Source organism: Crinia signifera, chromosome 4, assembly GCF_055691185.1.
Source record: "Crinia signifera chromosome 4, ASM5569118v1, whole genome shotgun sequence".
NCBI lineage: Eukaryota > Metazoa > Chordata > Amphibia > Anura > Myobatrachidae > Crinia > Crinia signifera.
This window is the reverse complement of record NC_139220.1, coordinates 230,117,826-230,136,184: the sequence shown is the minus strand read 5'-3', so window position 1 is coordinate 230,136,184 and position 18,359 is coordinate 230,117,826. Positions and strand designations below refer to the sequence as shown.

The 18,359-nt window shown below is 40.2% G+C and overlaps 1 protein-coding gene and 1 long non-coding RNA gene across 6 annotated transcripts in view; one reads left to right on the top strand and one right to left on the bottom strand.

The window, feature by feature from the left end:
* Positions 1-18,359, bottom strand: part of SEMA6D (semaphorin 6D) — a 70,727-nt gene that overhangs the window by 5,274 nt on the left and 47,094 nt on the right. For 2 of the 5 annotated variants that reach the window (XM_083183923.1, XM_083183922.1), the window contains exons 10-18: positions 16,604-16,821; positions 16,350-16,481; positions 16,019-16,174; positions 15,331-15,504; positions 11,501-11,641; positions 11,336-11,413; positions 10,809-10,867; positions 10,425-10,481; positions 9,624-9,791 (exon numbers count right to left, since the gene is read on the bottom strand). In XM_083183923.1, the coding sequence (XP_083040049.1) occupies positions 9,624-9,791; positions 10,425-10,481; positions 10,809-10,867; positions 11,336-11,413; positions 11,501-11,641; positions 15,331-15,504; positions 16,019-16,174; positions 16,350-16,481; positions 16,604-16,821 (1,183 nt within the window). The remainder of the gene's footprint in view (positions 1-9,623; positions 9,792-10,424; positions 10,482-10,808; positions 10,868-11,335; positions 11,414-11,500; positions 11,642-15,330; positions 15,505-16,018; positions 16,175-16,349; positions 16,482-16,603; positions 16,822-18,359) is intronic. The other 3 variants (XM_083183926.1, XM_083183925.1, XM_083183927.1) reach the window with 3 other exon arrangements.
* Positions 1-18,359, top strand: part of LOC146075072 (uncharacterized) — a 237,141-nt gene that overhangs the window by 179,931 nt on the left and 38,851 nt on the right. The gene's annotated exons all lie outside the window — the stretch shown is intronic.

The window sequence follows — 18,359 nt, the reverse complement described above, 5'->3', positions numbered from 1 at the left end:
TCAATCAGGATGGAAAACAAATTGGAATCGTGAATGATGAACTTGAAAATTAAATCGAGTGACAGCTACAACAGACATAGCGGCAATTATATTTTGTGCTAGGTACAGTCTGTGCTATATAATATAGTAATTTGTGCACTGGGAAAATTGAGAAATGTTATTAAATAAAATACTTGAATAAATACAAGGAATACTCAAATATTCTAAGGGTTATTAGAAACCTGTTAAATGTAACGTTCCTAAAAACAAACCATGGAAATGATCATATAATGTAATTTCTCTGGGGTGGATGTGAGCCCTAGTCTTTATGGCATCTGTGCTAGTTTCTTGTGCTTGCAGCCATGTTTTCTTCCTTTAATAGGATTTTAGCTGTTATGATATGATTACACAGAGTCAAGGATGAAATAGCACAACCACATAATAACGCTGATGGAAAGTCAAGCAGAAAATCAGAAGGAAAGGAACATCATTTATATTAGAGGCCAGACTTGCTTTGAGACGGCTTTACGGAAATTAAAAAGTTTCCAAGATGCCAGCACATGGTCAAATGATTTACTCCATACAGTTCTACAGTCCAAGGATGTAGAAGCCGCATTAAAGGATAACAAAATACCCGCTCTCTAAAGACTGGGCAACAAATGTTAATCGGCAACAGTAGCAAGATGGATGTTGGTAATTAAATATACTTGTACATAACTAAAGATACTACGAACTACATATGTCCAGAAAATACAAATACTAAACTCACTTCTTAAGACTTCATGGACCGAATGCAGAGTAACTTCATGGACTGGATGCAGAGTGAATGCATATCAGCCATACAGTATACAGTAGGTTCCTATAGTGCATGCACAGATGTGTATCTCTGCCCTGTGTACAGTACACCCACCCTCTATCAGTATTTGGTTTGCTCTTCATCATCATCATCATCAGTATGCACTTGGCACCAGCCTATTCTAGATACAAATGATACACAGCCATATTTATGCTTCCATACAACTCTGCAGAGCCCTGTATCTGAACCATACATATGCGACTATATCCTATGATGCCTCCTCTGTCGTAAGGTTAGATGTGACTGCTTCCGCAACCCCCGAACTTGGATATACTATATTCTGGAGCATGGCTGGTACAAGCAAGTACCTTGCTCCTCAAAGAGGTGTATGTTCAACGCCACATCAGGCTTTATAAGTGAACAGTTGTAAAGTAAAAAATAAACTAGTACAGAACAAACACCCTAATCTGTTCTGGGGTGGTGTTTTAGGTGCCTAAATCTTATTACGTGCTCCAGCTCCCACAGTTTTCACCACAGGGCTTTTAATATTGGGGAGGTGTGGGGGAATACTAATTTTGAAGCCTCCCTTCATAGTGGCAGCTTGCATTGAAAAGCTAGGGATTGGGTCAGACAGGATAATGGCCTTGCTGCTATGAAGGATGCCAGAACAGGCAGTCACTGGGCTAGCTAGTAGTTGGGGGGAATATATTCAGTGTTAGGTCCCTTTGGTGGTAGTGCTTTGAGCGCATGTCAAGCACTGTAATATAAAGAGTCACATGCAAAAAAAAGCAACTCATTATCAAAGTAGTCTTAATGTCCCTGCACTCCTATGATTTACTTGAGTAATAACTATGGCTAATTTTAACAATATTTTCTTAACAACGTTAAGTTCTGCTCATTCTGGCAGTGCTGGATAAATGGAGCAAATAAATGTTGCAATATCATTTCTACTACTGGAGTGGTGGTATCCATGTATTTGGAGTAATATCTGACCTAACTTTCGGCAATAATGTACAGAAATGCCACAACGCACATTGTAATGCATTTAAGGTATTTTCAACTGTACTATTCTTACAGTTATATCCTTTAAGAAATTTTACTTTTTAATGAGGCAAATAATTTTTTGTTGTAGAACAGTATATGTTAGTGCCTAATATGAAGTTCAATTCTATATTTAAAGTTTACATATGGGTTGCACTGGAAGGTTTTATTAGTAGTCAAGATACTGTACAAATGTCTTAGCATAGTCCAACATATATGGTAGTATGTAAATACATACCACACAGGGTGGAGAGAGAGAAGGGGTGGGAACTACAGGTTAAGCGTCCCTTATCCAAAATGCTCAGGACCAGAAGCTTTTTGGATAACGGATTATTCCGTATTTCTGAATATTTTTATATTTCAATGAGGTATCTTGAGGATGGGACCCATATGTGAACACAAAATGCATTCATGTTGTATAAACACATCAAACACATGAAATACACACAAATATATTTTACTTGTGAATGAAACAAAGTTTGTGTCCTATCTCAGGCACTGAATTTGAATGCTAAGCAACATATTTAGTGCCAGTTACATATCCTGTCCCCAGTAGTGCCAGTTACATATTATGTCCCCAATAGTGCCAGTTACATATTATGTCCCCAGTAGTGCCAGTTACATATTATGTCCCCAGTAGTACCAGTTACATATTATGTCCCCAGTAGTGCCAGTTACATATTATGCCCCCCGTAGTGCCAGTTACAGATGTCCCCAGTAGCGCCAGTTACATATTATGTCCCCAGTAGTGCCAGTTACATAGTATGTCCCCAGTAGTGCCAGTTACATAGTATGTCCCCAGTAGTGCCAGTTACATATTATGTCCCCAGTAGTGCCAGTTACATAGTATGTCCCCAGTAGTGCCAGTTACATATTTTTTCCCTAGTAGCTCCAGTTACATATTATGTCCCCAGTAGTGCCAGTAACATAGTATGTCCCCAGTAGTGCCCGTTACATAGTATGTCCCCAGTAGTGCCAGTTACATATTATGTCCCCAGTAGTGCTTTTAGCAAAAAATAAAAAAAAGTGCATCCTGGAACCTATGGTTTTCGGAATAAATTGGATAACAGATATCTGGATAAGGGATACTCATCCTGTAAGTACCAGGGTCTGCTTCTGCCATGCATTCACTATCTGCAAAATGGTGTGACCACACCCTTCATTAGCATCTTACCACAAAGCAGTAATATGCAGCATTTACTCACAGGGTTTTTGATGCACAAGCTGTGTGGCCACACCACCGAACATTATTACACTGCCCACTTCACACAGCAGATCAGATACCACTTGTACCCTGAACTAAATTACTACAACTGCCTAGCATTTCTTCTGGCAATCAAATATATAACTAGTCATCTGAGAAGTATGCAATATTATAAATCTGTATTTCTGCATATGAGGACATAGAAAAACAATCATCTTGCCCTCTCCAAGTCCTAAAATGTTATAAATTTAGCCTTAGGTGACAAATAACATGATAATACTCAGCCATCATTAATTCACAAATAAATCACAAAGCAACTCTGCCTCATGTTTAGAAACGTGTGTAACTAACTTTTTTGGATGTGGTTATCAGTTTTGTAGGTCATACTTGAGGAAATTTGGTATATTCCACCTGCTTCCATTAATTGATACAGTATTTTAAAGCATTTATTTGAGCTGTTTTCTCAAGATTCAGCTATAGCATCTCAATAGGTCGTTGGCTAACCTTTGTTAATTCTTTTCAGTTGTAGATATACAGCAACCTCATATGGAGACCATTTGTTTCACAGTAAGTGCTGGAAGTGGCCCCCATTCTTTGCTTTACACAAAGGGACATGGCTAATCATGTTCTTGAACACCCTTCACAATGCTTCCCTTAAAATTGCATCAGCGCTTTTTTAATGGACTCACACAAGAAAAAGTCAAGGGGTGTTAAATCCGGAGGTTGCACTGGCTAAAACCCCTGTGAGATCAGTCATCCTGGGAAATACTCTTCCAATTAAGCCATAGCGGTAAATTTTACTAAGATGTGAGTTCTATTGAAGATGGAAAGTTGCCCATAGCAACCAATCTGCATCCACTACTTATTTATTTAGCACCTTCTAGAAGATAATACATATAATCTGATTGGTTGCTATGGGAAACATCCTATCTGCAATAGAACTCCCATAGTAAATTTACTCCATAGTGTTTCTGGCTGTATGAACTGTGGCATTGTCCTGTTGAACCCAAGTGGTCTGATATCTCTCTGCATGCAATGTGTTGACAATTGCTTGCACCATTGTTATATAACGGTCACAGATCACTATGGGGGATATTCAATCCTGGGTCAGGACTGTTGGGCTAGTCCGACAGCCATGACCCTGTCCCGTTCTCGGCTGGCTCGACTGCATCTCGGCAGGCGGGATTCAATGTCCAGAGTGCTGAAAAGGGGGTTGCCCTTGAGATAGGGCCATAAATCGTTGAGCTGCAGCTCGACAATTCCTGGCCGTTCTTGGCAGAATGTGCCCGACTGCTTCTAAAGTCGTGTCCGTTCTGCCGAGATCCCTGTGCAATGTTGTCGGAAAAGACCGCATTGAATAGGGCCCGCCACTATTTCCCCCGTCGGGAGTAGCGAGAGATTGAATACCCCCTATGTCTTGGAAGAATGTTAGAAAGATACCGACAACGTGATATGGCACGCCAGACACCAACTTCCTATGAGTGCAAAGAGGGAAAAGAAAAATGTACCAGCGCTGGCTGAAAACTAAAAAATAATGATATATAGAACGGTATCCTTTACAGAATTTATGGTACTTGTGAGTTATCTGGGCGCCCGATTTCGAAATCGGGTCGGATCGGGACATCGCATCGCATCGCATGCGACCATCGGATGCGATGCGATGCGATGACCCGATTTTTCCATAGGAATCAATGTTAAAATGGACTGAGTCCATTTTAACATGGAATTCAATGGGAAAAAGGGGTTCTTTTCATACCCCTACTATCCAAGTGGGCATGGAGTTGGATATAAACCTGTGGCGAGCGTAGCGAGCCACCGAGCCCGAAGCGTGGAGAGCGTAGCGAGCCCCGCGAGGGGACACAGAATACCGTCCCCTCGCGGGGCTCGCTACGCTCGCCACGCTTCGGGCTCGGTGGCTCGCTACGCTCGCCACAGGTTTATATCCAACTCCATGCCCACTTGGATAATAGGGGTATGAAAAGGACCCCTTTTTCCATAGGAATCATTTTAACATTGATTCCTATGGAAAAATCAGTAACTTGCTCCTGAAGAAGCTGGGTGTTTGACCCAGAGAAACGCGTTGAGCCCTTCAACACTTGACAATACCCACACCGCATCACTCCATCGGGCCTAATCAATACCACAGTGGACCCACGCCCTGTGCAATTTGCACCACCCCATCCGGACTCATCATCCGAGGCAGCGACCAGGAAAATTCAATCATCCTCCAGGTTCACCATCTTTCCCACCAGAGGAACCTAATTCCACCATTGGACTCTGTGTTTTGGGACTGTCTTTGGCTACCTGGCCACTTGCTGCTTTATGGGACTACCATCTGCGACATCCATGTGGTAATATATATTCAATGCCCGTATAATTATACCAATTGTGATGCATATGGAATATCCTATTGTGCTATTGTCATTTTTATTGTAACCCCCTGTTTTATACCAAAAAGCATACCTAAATTATTAATGGTACAGCTATTTTAGCATGTTTTATTGATAAATAAATTCTGTAAAGGATACCGTTCTATATATCATTATTTTTTAGTTTTCAGCCAGCGCTGGTACATTTTTCTTTTCCCTCTTTACCCACCACGAGACCTGACAAGTCTCAGTACCAGCTGCAGTTAGTAGCGCACTGATCACACAACCGTTGCATCCTATGAGTGCAAAGGTGACTTCTCCATACGGTTGAGTAACTTTTTGAACACCCTGTACTACAATATTTAAGATGATTACTCTTTTGTACAATCCAGTTTTGGCCAAGCTATAGTTGTTGGATCTATTTTCTCACCTCTTCCTGCAGTATATGGTAGTCTAAATAGGTGTTACCAGTGGAGTCAATGTCTTTGAGGCAAAACAACGACAAAATGCGGTGATATGCTGTTTGGATTTCAGAATACATCTGTATGAAGTCCAAACAATGCTACTTTTTCTTGCTGGCTCAGAGGACATATTTCCAGAAGTGTGGAGTTTTGTTCAAGTGAAATTTGGAAACCCAAGCTGTACTGCAATGCTTTGTTTTTGTTAACCCTTTGAGTGCCAAGTAAATTTGTCAAAATAGGTGTGAAAATTGCCAAGCAAACATTTGTATTCATAATAATGACCTGTAATGATAACTATATATAGGAAAAATATCTTTGTTACACATATTTTTTGTTTACATGTATATATAACAAATTGTGAGAGATGTGCAAATAATTGCTAAAAATGCAGAGATGTTGGCACTCAAAGGGTTAAGGGCTACCATTACATAAAAGCCAGACTAGTTATTCTAGCATAATGGTAAATTAGGCTAGATCACTTTGTGATCTTTGGGGCGTTATCTTTCCTATTGTAGAATTATGGAGATCAAGGGCCTTATTCTGGTTCACTCCATCTGGCAAATTCCTTCCTAGATGGACAAAACCATGTGCACTGCAGGGGGCGGGGGGGGGCAGATTTCAAATGTGCAGAGAGAATTAGATTTGGGTGAGTTGTTTTGTTTCTGTGCAGGGAAAATACTGGCTGCTTTATTTTTACACTGCAATATAGATCTCACTTTGAAGTAAAACCCCACCCAAATCTAACCATCTCTCCGCAAGTAACATCTACCCCACCTGCAGTGCACATAGTTTTGTCCAACTAATAAGGAATTTGCCAGAAGGAGTGAACCAGAATAACCCCCCAAGTTCTTTTTAAATGACCTTGTACCACTTCCAATACTGATGGGCAGCAACAATTACTTTTCTGGGAGCAGTATAATAATAATAATAATAATGTAAAAGTGTTGCAGGTTATTTGTCACTTGATATTAGAGTTATACAATTTTAGGACTTGGAGAGTACTAGATAATTGTTTATTATGCCCTGATAAGAAAAAACAAGGACTTGTAAAAGTATGCAATTCCTTGGCAGAAAAGTGGATTTTATTTCCCTACCCGGTTTTGACTACACCTGACTGAAAATCAAAATGTTGGCTTCTCTTCCAAGGGAATTAAATACAGCTTAAATACAAGATTTGTAAGCAGTTGGTAGATTAGAAGTAATAATTGTTAAACTGCGCATGCACATCACAAAAGAAACCCCTTACTGCATGCACACAAAAGCCAAAGTGTGATGGCATACACATGTGCGTATGATGTCATTATTGTCTGAGATAGCTTCTGCAATCCATGGGTGAAGACTGGGAGGTGACCACAAGTCTTCGCAAATAGAGGAGGTGCCATGGGTGAGTGCTATGGGCATGCGACTGTGAATATGACTGCAGCCAAACTGGACATATATTAAGAAAATCAGACGCTGTGCCGGGCAGGGGCAACAACAGAAGTTAATGGTGAAAAATCAGATTCACCAGCACACTTAACCACTGCTCACATATGCAACCTGCTTGCAAAGCCCGCCGCATAGAAGTGCACCTCTGCATCATGGACACACTGCATCAATGCTGAAGCATATCTGGATCTACACAGCTTTGTGTCATTGATTAAACTGAGCTATATATATATTTATTGGGTAGACAGAATGGCTGATATGTATCGCGAGCGGGTACAAATGATATGTGTCTGAGTATATGCAGATATATATCTGGGTATCTGGCTGTGTATACAGGTGGTAGTATAGTACACTTGCTGCAGGAGCCACCAACATAGCTGGGTAGGCAAATTGAAATGTCCACCCAGCTGTGACACCAGGAAGACACATCAAGCGGCCAATCAGTAAGTGTGTACGTTTACCAGTATCGGCTGCTCTGTAGGCAATATCTTGGGTTTGTCCTCATCCTAGTGTGTATACAGCTTAACATAGAAAATATACATACTGTCCTTTGATATGTGTAGAACTCTTACAGTATTATGGACTATTTATAATGAATAGATTAAACTACATTTAATTTAGCACATGTATATTAGAAAAGAAGGGGGGGGGGGGGGGTTAACAACATTCTCATAAGTGTATTTTAAATGAAGCAATAAAGCAGGGATTTTAGATCTGACCTAGAGAGAAAAATAAGGTTAGTGTTCATTAACTTTTCAGAGAAGGTAAGTCGGCAACCACAGACATACAAGAAGTTAAACTCTTCACACATAGGAAAGTCTGAAAGTAAAATGCTCTGAAAGTTTAAATACAAGCGGTTAGAATTGAGTCGTGTGCTCTCAGTTGAGCTCTAATATTTACTTTATTCTCGCATAGAAAAATTGCAACTACACCGAGCGAATGTTATAAGTAGAGAGAAAGCTGGTTTATGTTAGTGGGAAGGCCTTTGAACATTTAGCGAGAAATGCTCCGGGTTATCAGCTTTATTGGCAGTGTGCAAAGAAAAAAAGCAAACTTGAACACAGAACTGAGAAAAGAATGAAAGAACTCAATAAAAACGGAACATAAAAACATACAATATAAATAGTACATAACAAAAAATGAACACAGATGAAAAAGAGCCTCTCAGAACAGTAAAAAAAAAAAAAAATAGAAAAATAAATGGCCAAACCTTGACCTAATCACTAAGCAGTAAATATATATATTTTTTAACTTAAAAAAGGCAGAATCATACAGATATCATATGTGTAGTGTGCTATGGGTGGTGATAGGATCTGTCATTTTTATAACAACCTTTTAAATAATACAATATGCCTTTCAATATGCCATGCCCCAAAAAATGCATGGGATCCAGGATAAGTTCCTGATCCCATGTGTTATCGTGGCTATTTTTTTATTCGGCGCACAAAGCATAATACCCGATAAGTGCTGGTGTAGGGGGATAAAGATGCCGGCATTGGGACTAAAAGGATAGCCCCAGATGAACCCAATGTTTGCTATACCCCAATATTTGCTATGGGCAAAGTCAGGATTTCTGTATGCATTAAATTTCCCCAATTTAGGGGTAATCCACCAATAAGCTATCGTCAATGATCAGTTGTAATTGCTTCACTGTGATTCCCGATAAGCCTGTGTGTGCCGCAGCTTATCGGGAATTTTGTTTCACCTGCCTGGGGCAGGCGAAACAAAATCCCCAGAAGCAGACCCAATTTTATTTGAAACCTGGGCTTTTTCGAGTGAAAACACACAAATTGGATAGCCCCCCTTCACCAGATGATTTTTTGCCGGTAATTGAATATGGCTATATGTGCGAATTTAAGTGTTTCAGCAGAGCTGAAAATAAATCTACAAGTCTGCACTGATTTTTCCCTTCTTAAAGTTATCCCCAAACACATCAAGTACCAGGAAGCTGTGGGCATTAGACCCATATGCAAACGTTATAAACCTCCATATCTGGGAATCTATGTGTCTTGTGTAAATCTTATTTTTTTCTGAACTAAGTAACACTACGTTTATGCACAGTTAGTGAACAAAATGAAAAAGCAAAAAAAAAATAATAAATAAATAAAAAAATGCATTCAACATAAAATAAGCAAAAACAAAAATACACTGCCATGTCTGAGTGGAAATCTGCCACACCTCCTACTTATAATGTTGTTACTGCATAGTACACCATAAAGACACAGTCAGCCCCTGTACAGCTGCTGCTTGTCTTTTTTAGAACTAACATCATTTAAACTGCAAAAATTTAGTCTGGTGTCTGCAGATTTTCACTCAGTGTAAGTTCTTCCCCTTTAAGGCCTTACCATTTGGGACACCTGTTAAAGTATCAATATAATCAGAGGAGTTTGGGTCATCTTCATACACAAATTCTCGAGAGCCTGTCATTCTGGGTTTCCACGAACCAATCACTTTAGGAAGAATGACTGGGCTACTTGTCATTGTGGTTACAGAAGTGGAAGGAACTTCAATGTCTGTGGTAGCAAACAAATGTTCATTAAATTGTATTCAGACATACAGCTCTACTTATTTATACCAAACAAATATATATATTATGTTACAGCATAATCTGTAAAGAGGTCTAATCAATGAATTTATGTTGCTACGTTTGTTTAAATACTTTGAGCCATTGAAGTCATACAAAACAGAACAAGACAAATGTTTAAAGCTCAGGGATACACATTTGAGTAAATGTGCAATCAAATATAGAGATGTAGTATGAAAAATGTGACCGTCATCTATAACTAATAGATGAGAAACATGTTTTGACAAATGTATGGATAGCAGTAATGAAAGCTGGCTGGCTTTCATGCTGTGGAAATGTCACATACTAATAAGGCTTTTAATAAAATATTTGACGCATCAATCAATGACGGGCAATCGGGTAACATGCGGTCACTCAAAGGTGATTGATTTCTTCCTTTTAAAAATTAACAAACAAGAAAAGGGCTATCTATCCTTGCAATTAGTGAGTGCATGAAGTGGAAGCACAAAAAATGAGGCCGACTGCAAGAGTGGTGTGGGAAGGGGGAGGGGTCATAAAGAGCAGAAAATGCTGAACCAAAAAGAAAAGGCAAATTGTTTTAGATAAAATTAATAAAACTAACCAGATGTTGGATCGCCAAATATTTTGTAATCTGGTGTAGTTGTAGTAGGCAATTTGTCTAAAATTAAAGGAACATGTCATCAGTAAAAAAGAAACCAAACGAAACAAAAAAAAAAAAAGTTATAAAATCTTAATGAAAAGCAAAAATAGAATTTATTTTATTATAACTATGTTTCTTCTTTTATTATAAGTGGTTGCACATAGCCCAAAAAATGCAATATACAAAGAAAACCAACATTTCACTTTAAATGCAAGAGATCTTAGTTCATGACAAAAAGAGGTTAAGGCCAAAGGTGGTATGTGCATTATGAGTGTAATTTGTACTACTACTACTACGATGCACAGATTATGAGGCTGTAGTAAGACATCAATGTTAGGTACTTACCATGGCAATCTCCCAGCTGTGCCGTGTTACCATGCTCCACGTCCTGTTCATACCCAAAGCTGCAGAGGAAGGAAAAACAAAGCGTTATTAGGAAATATTAGCAGAGCCAGCAGATTCTACATTCTCCCTACTTTACACGTAGAAGAAATACATCAGAACTGCAAGATCCAAGGCAGAAAATATTGTGTAAACAGAGAAATCCAATTTACGCTTGTTTGTAAAGCAGGATTGTTCTGTGATAATTAATAGGATTCTCCAGAGGAGCAATGCTTTATCTCCCAACTGGATTGAAACCAGATATTACTATTCCTGCCAGGATTAATGTTTTCTGTCTCAGAAGTATTACGTTAGGAATACAATATAAAACACACAGAGCCATTTCTATTACTAAACACAAATAATTTCAGTCACATTGACAAGCATTATGGGGGACTAGAAGACCTAGATAATCCTAATAAAATGGTTTAGGCATTCCAGTAACCTTCAATGCGTGCATATAATCAGCCATAGAGAGGTATCTCACTTACAATATGCCAGGTTCTACTCTGCCGCAGGTTTCATGGTTTAGCCACGCACAGTAAGGATCTCTTGAACTGATGCAAGACCTGCATATAAATGAGAAAGATTTGTGTAGGACTCGCAATGCAATCGGCAGCAATTTGGCAACCATTTGGTAAGAAAACTATACACACTTTTTGCAAGAGCCGTATCGATCACAGCGACTAAGTGGGAGTCTTATAATGCAACCTGAAAATGCCACAAATATGGAATGGTGATCTTTGTCCAGCTGTAGAGATAGGACTCTTCGATCCTCTTCACTGTCCCCATAACACCTACAAGAGAGATGATACTATGTGATTCATATACATGGGAAATTGTGTTTGTAGGTTAAATATTGATGATGTTACATAAAAGAGATTTTATTTTTCTTAAACATAGCTCTTAAAAATCAAGTAATAATTTCTTCTCCCACAGCATCAATAACCTTACTTTTTTATAGTCCTAACGGTAATGCACACTTTCCTACTCTTCCAGAAGTAGGAGAGTATTTTCCAAGTAATCCCCCGCACCTCAGTAGAGTGGGTACTCAACCTGCATCCTGTCCGATTCTTAGTGAAGCGGGCAGAATGTGGAGGCAATCACCGGCATCCTTGTCAGAGTAAAGATGAATAGGCCACATTTTGCCAAATCAACCCTTCACTATGGACATAGGAATCACAGCATTTTGCCACAAATTCAACCCCACCTGGAGAGGATCGCTAAAAAGTAGGTCAGTATGAGGTAATGTCTTGTTTAACTGTTACATAATAATGAATGAAGGCACACAATTGGTTATTGTGGGCCTGATAGTAGTGTATCTTGCATTAAAATGCACAAAATTGTCCATCCGCATATAGGGCCAGATGTACTAAGCTAAGTGACAAAATGAAGAGTGATGAACAACCAGCCAATCACCTCCTACCTGCCATGTCACAGAATGTGTTTGAAAAATATCACGCAGAAGCTGATTGGTTGTTTATCACTCTCCATTTTATCACTTTTGAAGCTTAGTGCTTCTAGCCCATTATCTTATACAGATCTGTGGGATTCTGGCATGTATGCCAGAGACCAGGGCTGTGGTGTGAAAGTGCACTTTAAATAGGGGGGTTTGGGTGAGGGCTGTGCTCCGAGGATCTATTTCCAGTAGGGGGTGGTGGCGATAATGCTGAAGATTGTTGTTTTTTTTTAATAAAACTTTTCAATATAGTTTTAAAGGTACATTCTAAACTTTATTAAAGAAAGATGATGAATATGTGACTTTTGATTTGGGGGGGTGGGGGATTTGTCAGTTACGGGGAAGGATGCTTTTGGCCATCAGATGGGGTATAGTTACTGTTTCAAAGAGTTTTGTGATGTTTTATGGACAGCCAAAATGTAAGTCGCTACAAAATAAATGGCTGCAAACATGAGCTTAAGTGACCTATTTTGTGCAAACCGGGCTGTTGGCCTGCCTGTATCTTGCAATAGTTGTGGCTTTTTTTTTTATTGAAGGCAAACTGCATATTCAGGAACAACTATGCCAAACTCAGCATTAGCCCCAGCTCCTACAGTAGTCTCCTGACATTTTTCTGTAATAGTTGTTTAGCGATTAACCACCATCCTAGCATCCATAGCAGCATATTAATCATTGCATGACAATGCCGTAAGCATCATCCTTCTGTAAGTGATTTCCCCTGGAACATGCACAGCGGACAGACAGTTTGGGAACCTACTGAGAACTTTTTGACCATGTGTCTGTCACATAGCTTCATTGACCCCTAAGAAGTCTGCACCAGGCTGCTCCCACCTAAACATAGCTAACACTGGATTGCACTAAAGATGCTGTGTATAGCATTCCAGCACATGGAAATATAAAACTGGAGCGGTTACAGAGATCTATGGTCCCAGCAGCGGCTGCATATCTGGGGCTGTTTCAGAAAAGGAAACAAAAGAAAACCGTAAACGCAGCTCTGCGTCAGCATATTGTGTGATATTTATTCATTCCTCTGTGGATTTGGTCAGTAAACATGCTATAAAACACCTGTCTTACACATTCTGGTGGAAAGCACAGACTAGGCTTATTTATCCGATTACTTATCTCTAAGTAAACACAACCTGCAGTGAATGGTCCACTCCCTATTTCCCTACATGCAGAGCCGGTTTTCTCGCAGCCGAACTAAATGGATCTTTAGAAATTTTTATCTAAAATATGTTTTCAATGCACTAAATCTACTCTATACACAGTATGGGGGAGATAGATAAAGCATCAACTAACCAGCTCCTGACATATGTCAAACACAGGAGCAAATGTATTAAGCCCGGTGAAGAGATAAAGTAGAAGGTGGTAACACACCAGCCAATCAGCTATGTTTGAAAAATGACAGTTGATTGGCTGTTGCATTATTGCCCCATTGCCTGTTACTCGGCAGTTAAGAGCTGGTTGGTTCTCTATTTCTCTTTACTTTATCTTTCGCAAATCGTTGATATCCTCCTAATCCAGCCCGGTGCTACCATTATGTCTATTATTTGCCATTAGCACAGTGCTGGTAATCAGTGGCTGAATAGGACAGATATCGGGAGTCTGATTTAATGCTGGGTTCTCACTGCGAGATGTGTGAACACAGCAACATCACGGCGTAACCGGCATCACTAAGTTCATACACACTTGCCGATGCCGGCAGCATCAGATAGGGGGCCATGCTGTATTTTGCAGCATGGCTCTCGCTTGCAATGTCCTCCGTCGCCTTGCATCTATTGGTGACAGAAGATGTTGCTGACAACACACGAGACTGCGCATTGTCCGCGATCTAGTGCGTACAAATTAGACAAAATAAAGATTTTGTCATTTCGACCTGTTGGAAATGGCAAAATCTTTCATATTATGGTATAGTGTTTACTCAGCTTAAAGTTGATATCCACCCAAATAGGGAATGTTTTTCTACTGTGGTGCGTACACACAGAGAGCTAAGACTGACTCAGATGTGGACGGGGTAGCTATCACTGTGGCTTACATGGAAGCAGCAGTGATAGTACTAATATGGTAATGCAGCAGGAGACGTGACACCTCCTACATGCACTGACTGACCTGAGCATGCATGTATCTACAACACCATCAGTCGGCTGCAAGACCCATGGGTTGCACAAGCCGACCACCACAGCTATAATGAAGGGTCCAGGATATCTGATCACCGAACGGCATCAGAGTGTCAATCACTGACAGTCTGATGTGGTACTGCATATGCTCACACACAGTATCAGACATCTGTACATTGTGCTATGCGCAGCACCACCACCACCCACATCTGAATCAGCCATCTACTGTCTTACGGGTGTGTTACTAGAGGATCGCATTACTGGATGCAAACTCAGAAGCTTATTCGTTATACTGGCAGCAATACAGCATGGGACAAGTGCATGTTTCCGTGACTAAAGTGGCACCTGTCAGGATTATTACATATAAAGCAGTGGTGCTCAACCTCGGTCCTCAAGAACCCCGCACAGTGCACGTTTTCCAGGTCACCTCATTAGTCACTGATACATTTTAAAAGATCACAGGTGGAACTAATTATTTCACCTTTGATTGTGTGTGGAGACCTGGAAAACAAGCACTGTTGGGGGTCCTTGAGGACTGCGGTTAAGAACCACTGATATAAAGCTCATTTATTAACCCTTCAAATTATTAATGTCATAACTCCTAAATTTTATTTTTAAAATATAACATGTAAATGGTTACAGCTTTGAGGAATGTATATGGGGCATATTTGTTTTCCCAATCAGATTTCACAATATAATTACTGGGGATCAAGGAGATAACTTGCATATACATGACTGATTTAAAGATTATTGTGTTAAATATAGAATTTCAGGTTTAAGTCTATATTCTTACAATAAAAAAGTATTCTTCCCACTATCAATAGAAGTAAACAGACTGAAAATGCTTTGCTTTATATAGGAGACTAATACGTGGATCAAATACATTTGTTTTGTACATGGTAATGCTTACTTAGCACGGTTGTAGGCATCAATTTCTTCCAGCAATACGCTGTCATTCAAAGATAATGGATTAGTCTTAGCCAAGATCTTTAGAACAATGCCAGCCTCTGAGCCTACAAATATGACTGTATAGTTGAGGTAAGGGCCAGCGAGGTGGTCCACTGCTACTGCTGTCAATCTATACCTGAAATGAGTAAACAAAATATAATTATAAATAATAATAATACATTGGCTTTTAGGTTTGAATGGTAGATACAAATGATTATTTTAAACATAACTTTATTCACAATAACCAATAAAGTATGCAAAGAGCTGGCAGCCATTTTGTTGATATGACTAATATTCAGTCTAAGGGGGGGAATAAATTATTGTTGGGGCACCCAAGGCCCCAGAGAGTTGATCAAATGTTGCACTGATAGGATGTGAGTGCTGTGGGCACCCTTTATTAATGCTCTCACCCTGCTGGGGTACCAAGCTGAAATGTGTGCAAAGTCCAGCTTTTGGGTGCATTTCGGCAGCACGAATGACAGTTTATACAAGGTTAACACATCTAAACTTGGTCTATTTGTGCATGTCGTGTGAAAAGCACTGGGCGCCCAGTTACTCGCACAGCTGGCATAATCATTAACATGTCTCAGCACATAACATGACCCCATTGAATATCTATTTCCCATATGAAGTGTGCCTTAATATTGTACCTGATACGGGTTTTAGTGAACCAAGGCTCTTCGGTGATAGAAGGAACTGCAGAATCCATCAACGGATGGGACTTTATAAAGGCCAGAGTGTCATCTGGAAATTCAGTGGAGGCTCTGTAACCTTCAGCAAGGCCGTGTCTAGCACAGCAGCCGGGCCTGAAACAAGGAGAACCTTTGGTTAATGGGAGCAATATAACTTTTGTCACAAAGTCTTGGGATATATGAAGCCAAAACTCCATTTAAAGATAGAATTCTGCACAGCCATTTTTCAGACCTGCGTTTTTTTTTTTCTTTTGTTACTATCTGTAGAGCCAGTCGTTTTGCTTAATACCTTGGTTTGGGCACTTTGTCTTCAGGTACAGCTGTCCAAACAGAGTCTGGAGTCTTTTGTTCTTTAAACCTTGCTCTGAATACCTTCTCAATGTCATCCATAGTAAAAGCGCAAACCGCTGAACCTGGTATACTGAGAGATGAAAAAGGATAAACATGAGAATTTCTCTGGTGTGCACTATTCAATGGAAACTATTGTGAAACCAAGAAGAAAGTGAAGGACTCTATTTGAAGTCAGATTGTTGATCTCTTTACCTATTTAGCTGTGTAGTAAACACGCCGACAACAGTAGGAATGCCATTGATTTCTATTATGTCTGTTATAGACTGCAGAACATCAAAATAGAAGAAAGAATCCCCTGGAACAGAGCAGTTGAGCCTTGCCTTCACAAACGATGTCCAGTGTTTTTCCAGGACTCTCTGCGATCCCCCCAGGTCATTTTTGCATATGCGCGCCACACGGGAATGAACAGCCTGAAAAACCCAACCACAGCCAAAAGAGATGATTACTAGAAACCAACAATAGTAATCATAAACATTAGCGTCAAAAGCTACCATAAGTCAAAACAGCCTAGAACAGGTTAAAGTAAAATCCTACTAAAAATGTACCTCTCATAGAAGGTAAGCTCTCATGAGCAGAGACCTCCGCCCTCTTGTGTCTCTCCTTATGCTATCCCTGTCTCTAGTGTCTACTGCCAGCCACTGATCCTCTGGTATGCCCTTCACAGGGAATTGGTTAATTGGGGTTTAATGGGTGTTGCTATGGGCAACCAATCAGAACCTACTTCTTATTTAGCACCTCTGCAACTCACTTATACCCTTTTAACACCACTGCTTATTGCCATTGGGCTACCTGGGACACGACTCTGTGTTGGGAATTCAACTTGTGTACTGCGCAAGGTTGTACCTGAGAAGGACCCAGGTAATGGGGCAGAGAAAACAAGTGATCCAACTCTGGTCCTGTTACAAGCCTATGGAGAGCTGGCTGACCAGCACTTGGAGATGATGTCATCTCTAAGTGCCAGCAGTGAGAAGCCCTGACATTAAGCCCAGTCTAGACCGTGGTGTAAATGTTTGGTGCAAAACAGGTATACGTTATCAAAATATTTGGTACTTGTGAGTTATCTGGGCGCCCGATTTCTAAATCGGGTCGGATCGGGCACATCGCATCGCATCGCATGCGACCATCGGATGCGATGCGATGCGATGACCCGATTTTTCCATAGGAATCAATGTTAAAATGGACTGAGTCCATTTTAACATGGAATTCAATGGGAAAAAGGGGTTCTTTTCATACCCCTACTATCCAAGTGGGCATGGAGTTGGATATAAACCTGTGGCGAGCGTAGCGAGCCACCGAGCCCGAAGCGTGGCGAGCGTAGCGAGCCCCGCAAGGGGAAACAGAATACCGTCCCCTCGCGGGGCTCGCTACGCTTCGGGCTCGGTGGCTCGCTACGCTCGCCACAGGTTTATATCCAACTCCATGCCCACTTGGATAGTAGGGGTATGAAAAGGACCCCTTTTTCCATAGGAATCATTTTAACATTGATTCCTATGGAAAAATCGGGTCATCGCATCCGATGGTCGCATGCGATGCGATGCGATATCGCATCGCATCTGATTGTATGCCTTAACTTAAGGCATACAATCAAAAAATCGGGCGCCCAGATAACTCACAAGTACCAAATATTTTACTGTTTAGATATTGTCTGTTTCACAGTTTATATATATCACTGTAATTTTCTATTGACTATGGACACATGGTAGCAGCATAAAAATAAAGGCAATAATATTTAAATGTTCCTGCTATTAAAATAGTATTGCCTCATAAATTAAGAAAACGTGATTTAATCCTCACTTAAATAATTGTGTGAAGATTCTGCATGTTTACTCCCACAATCCCTTAGGTGACAATTAAATGCCTCATGTTCTAGTCCTGTGTGACACTGCTATTTTTAAAGCACAGGAAAAATCTGCATTCCTATCTTTAAAAAAAATAAAAAAAAACCTTT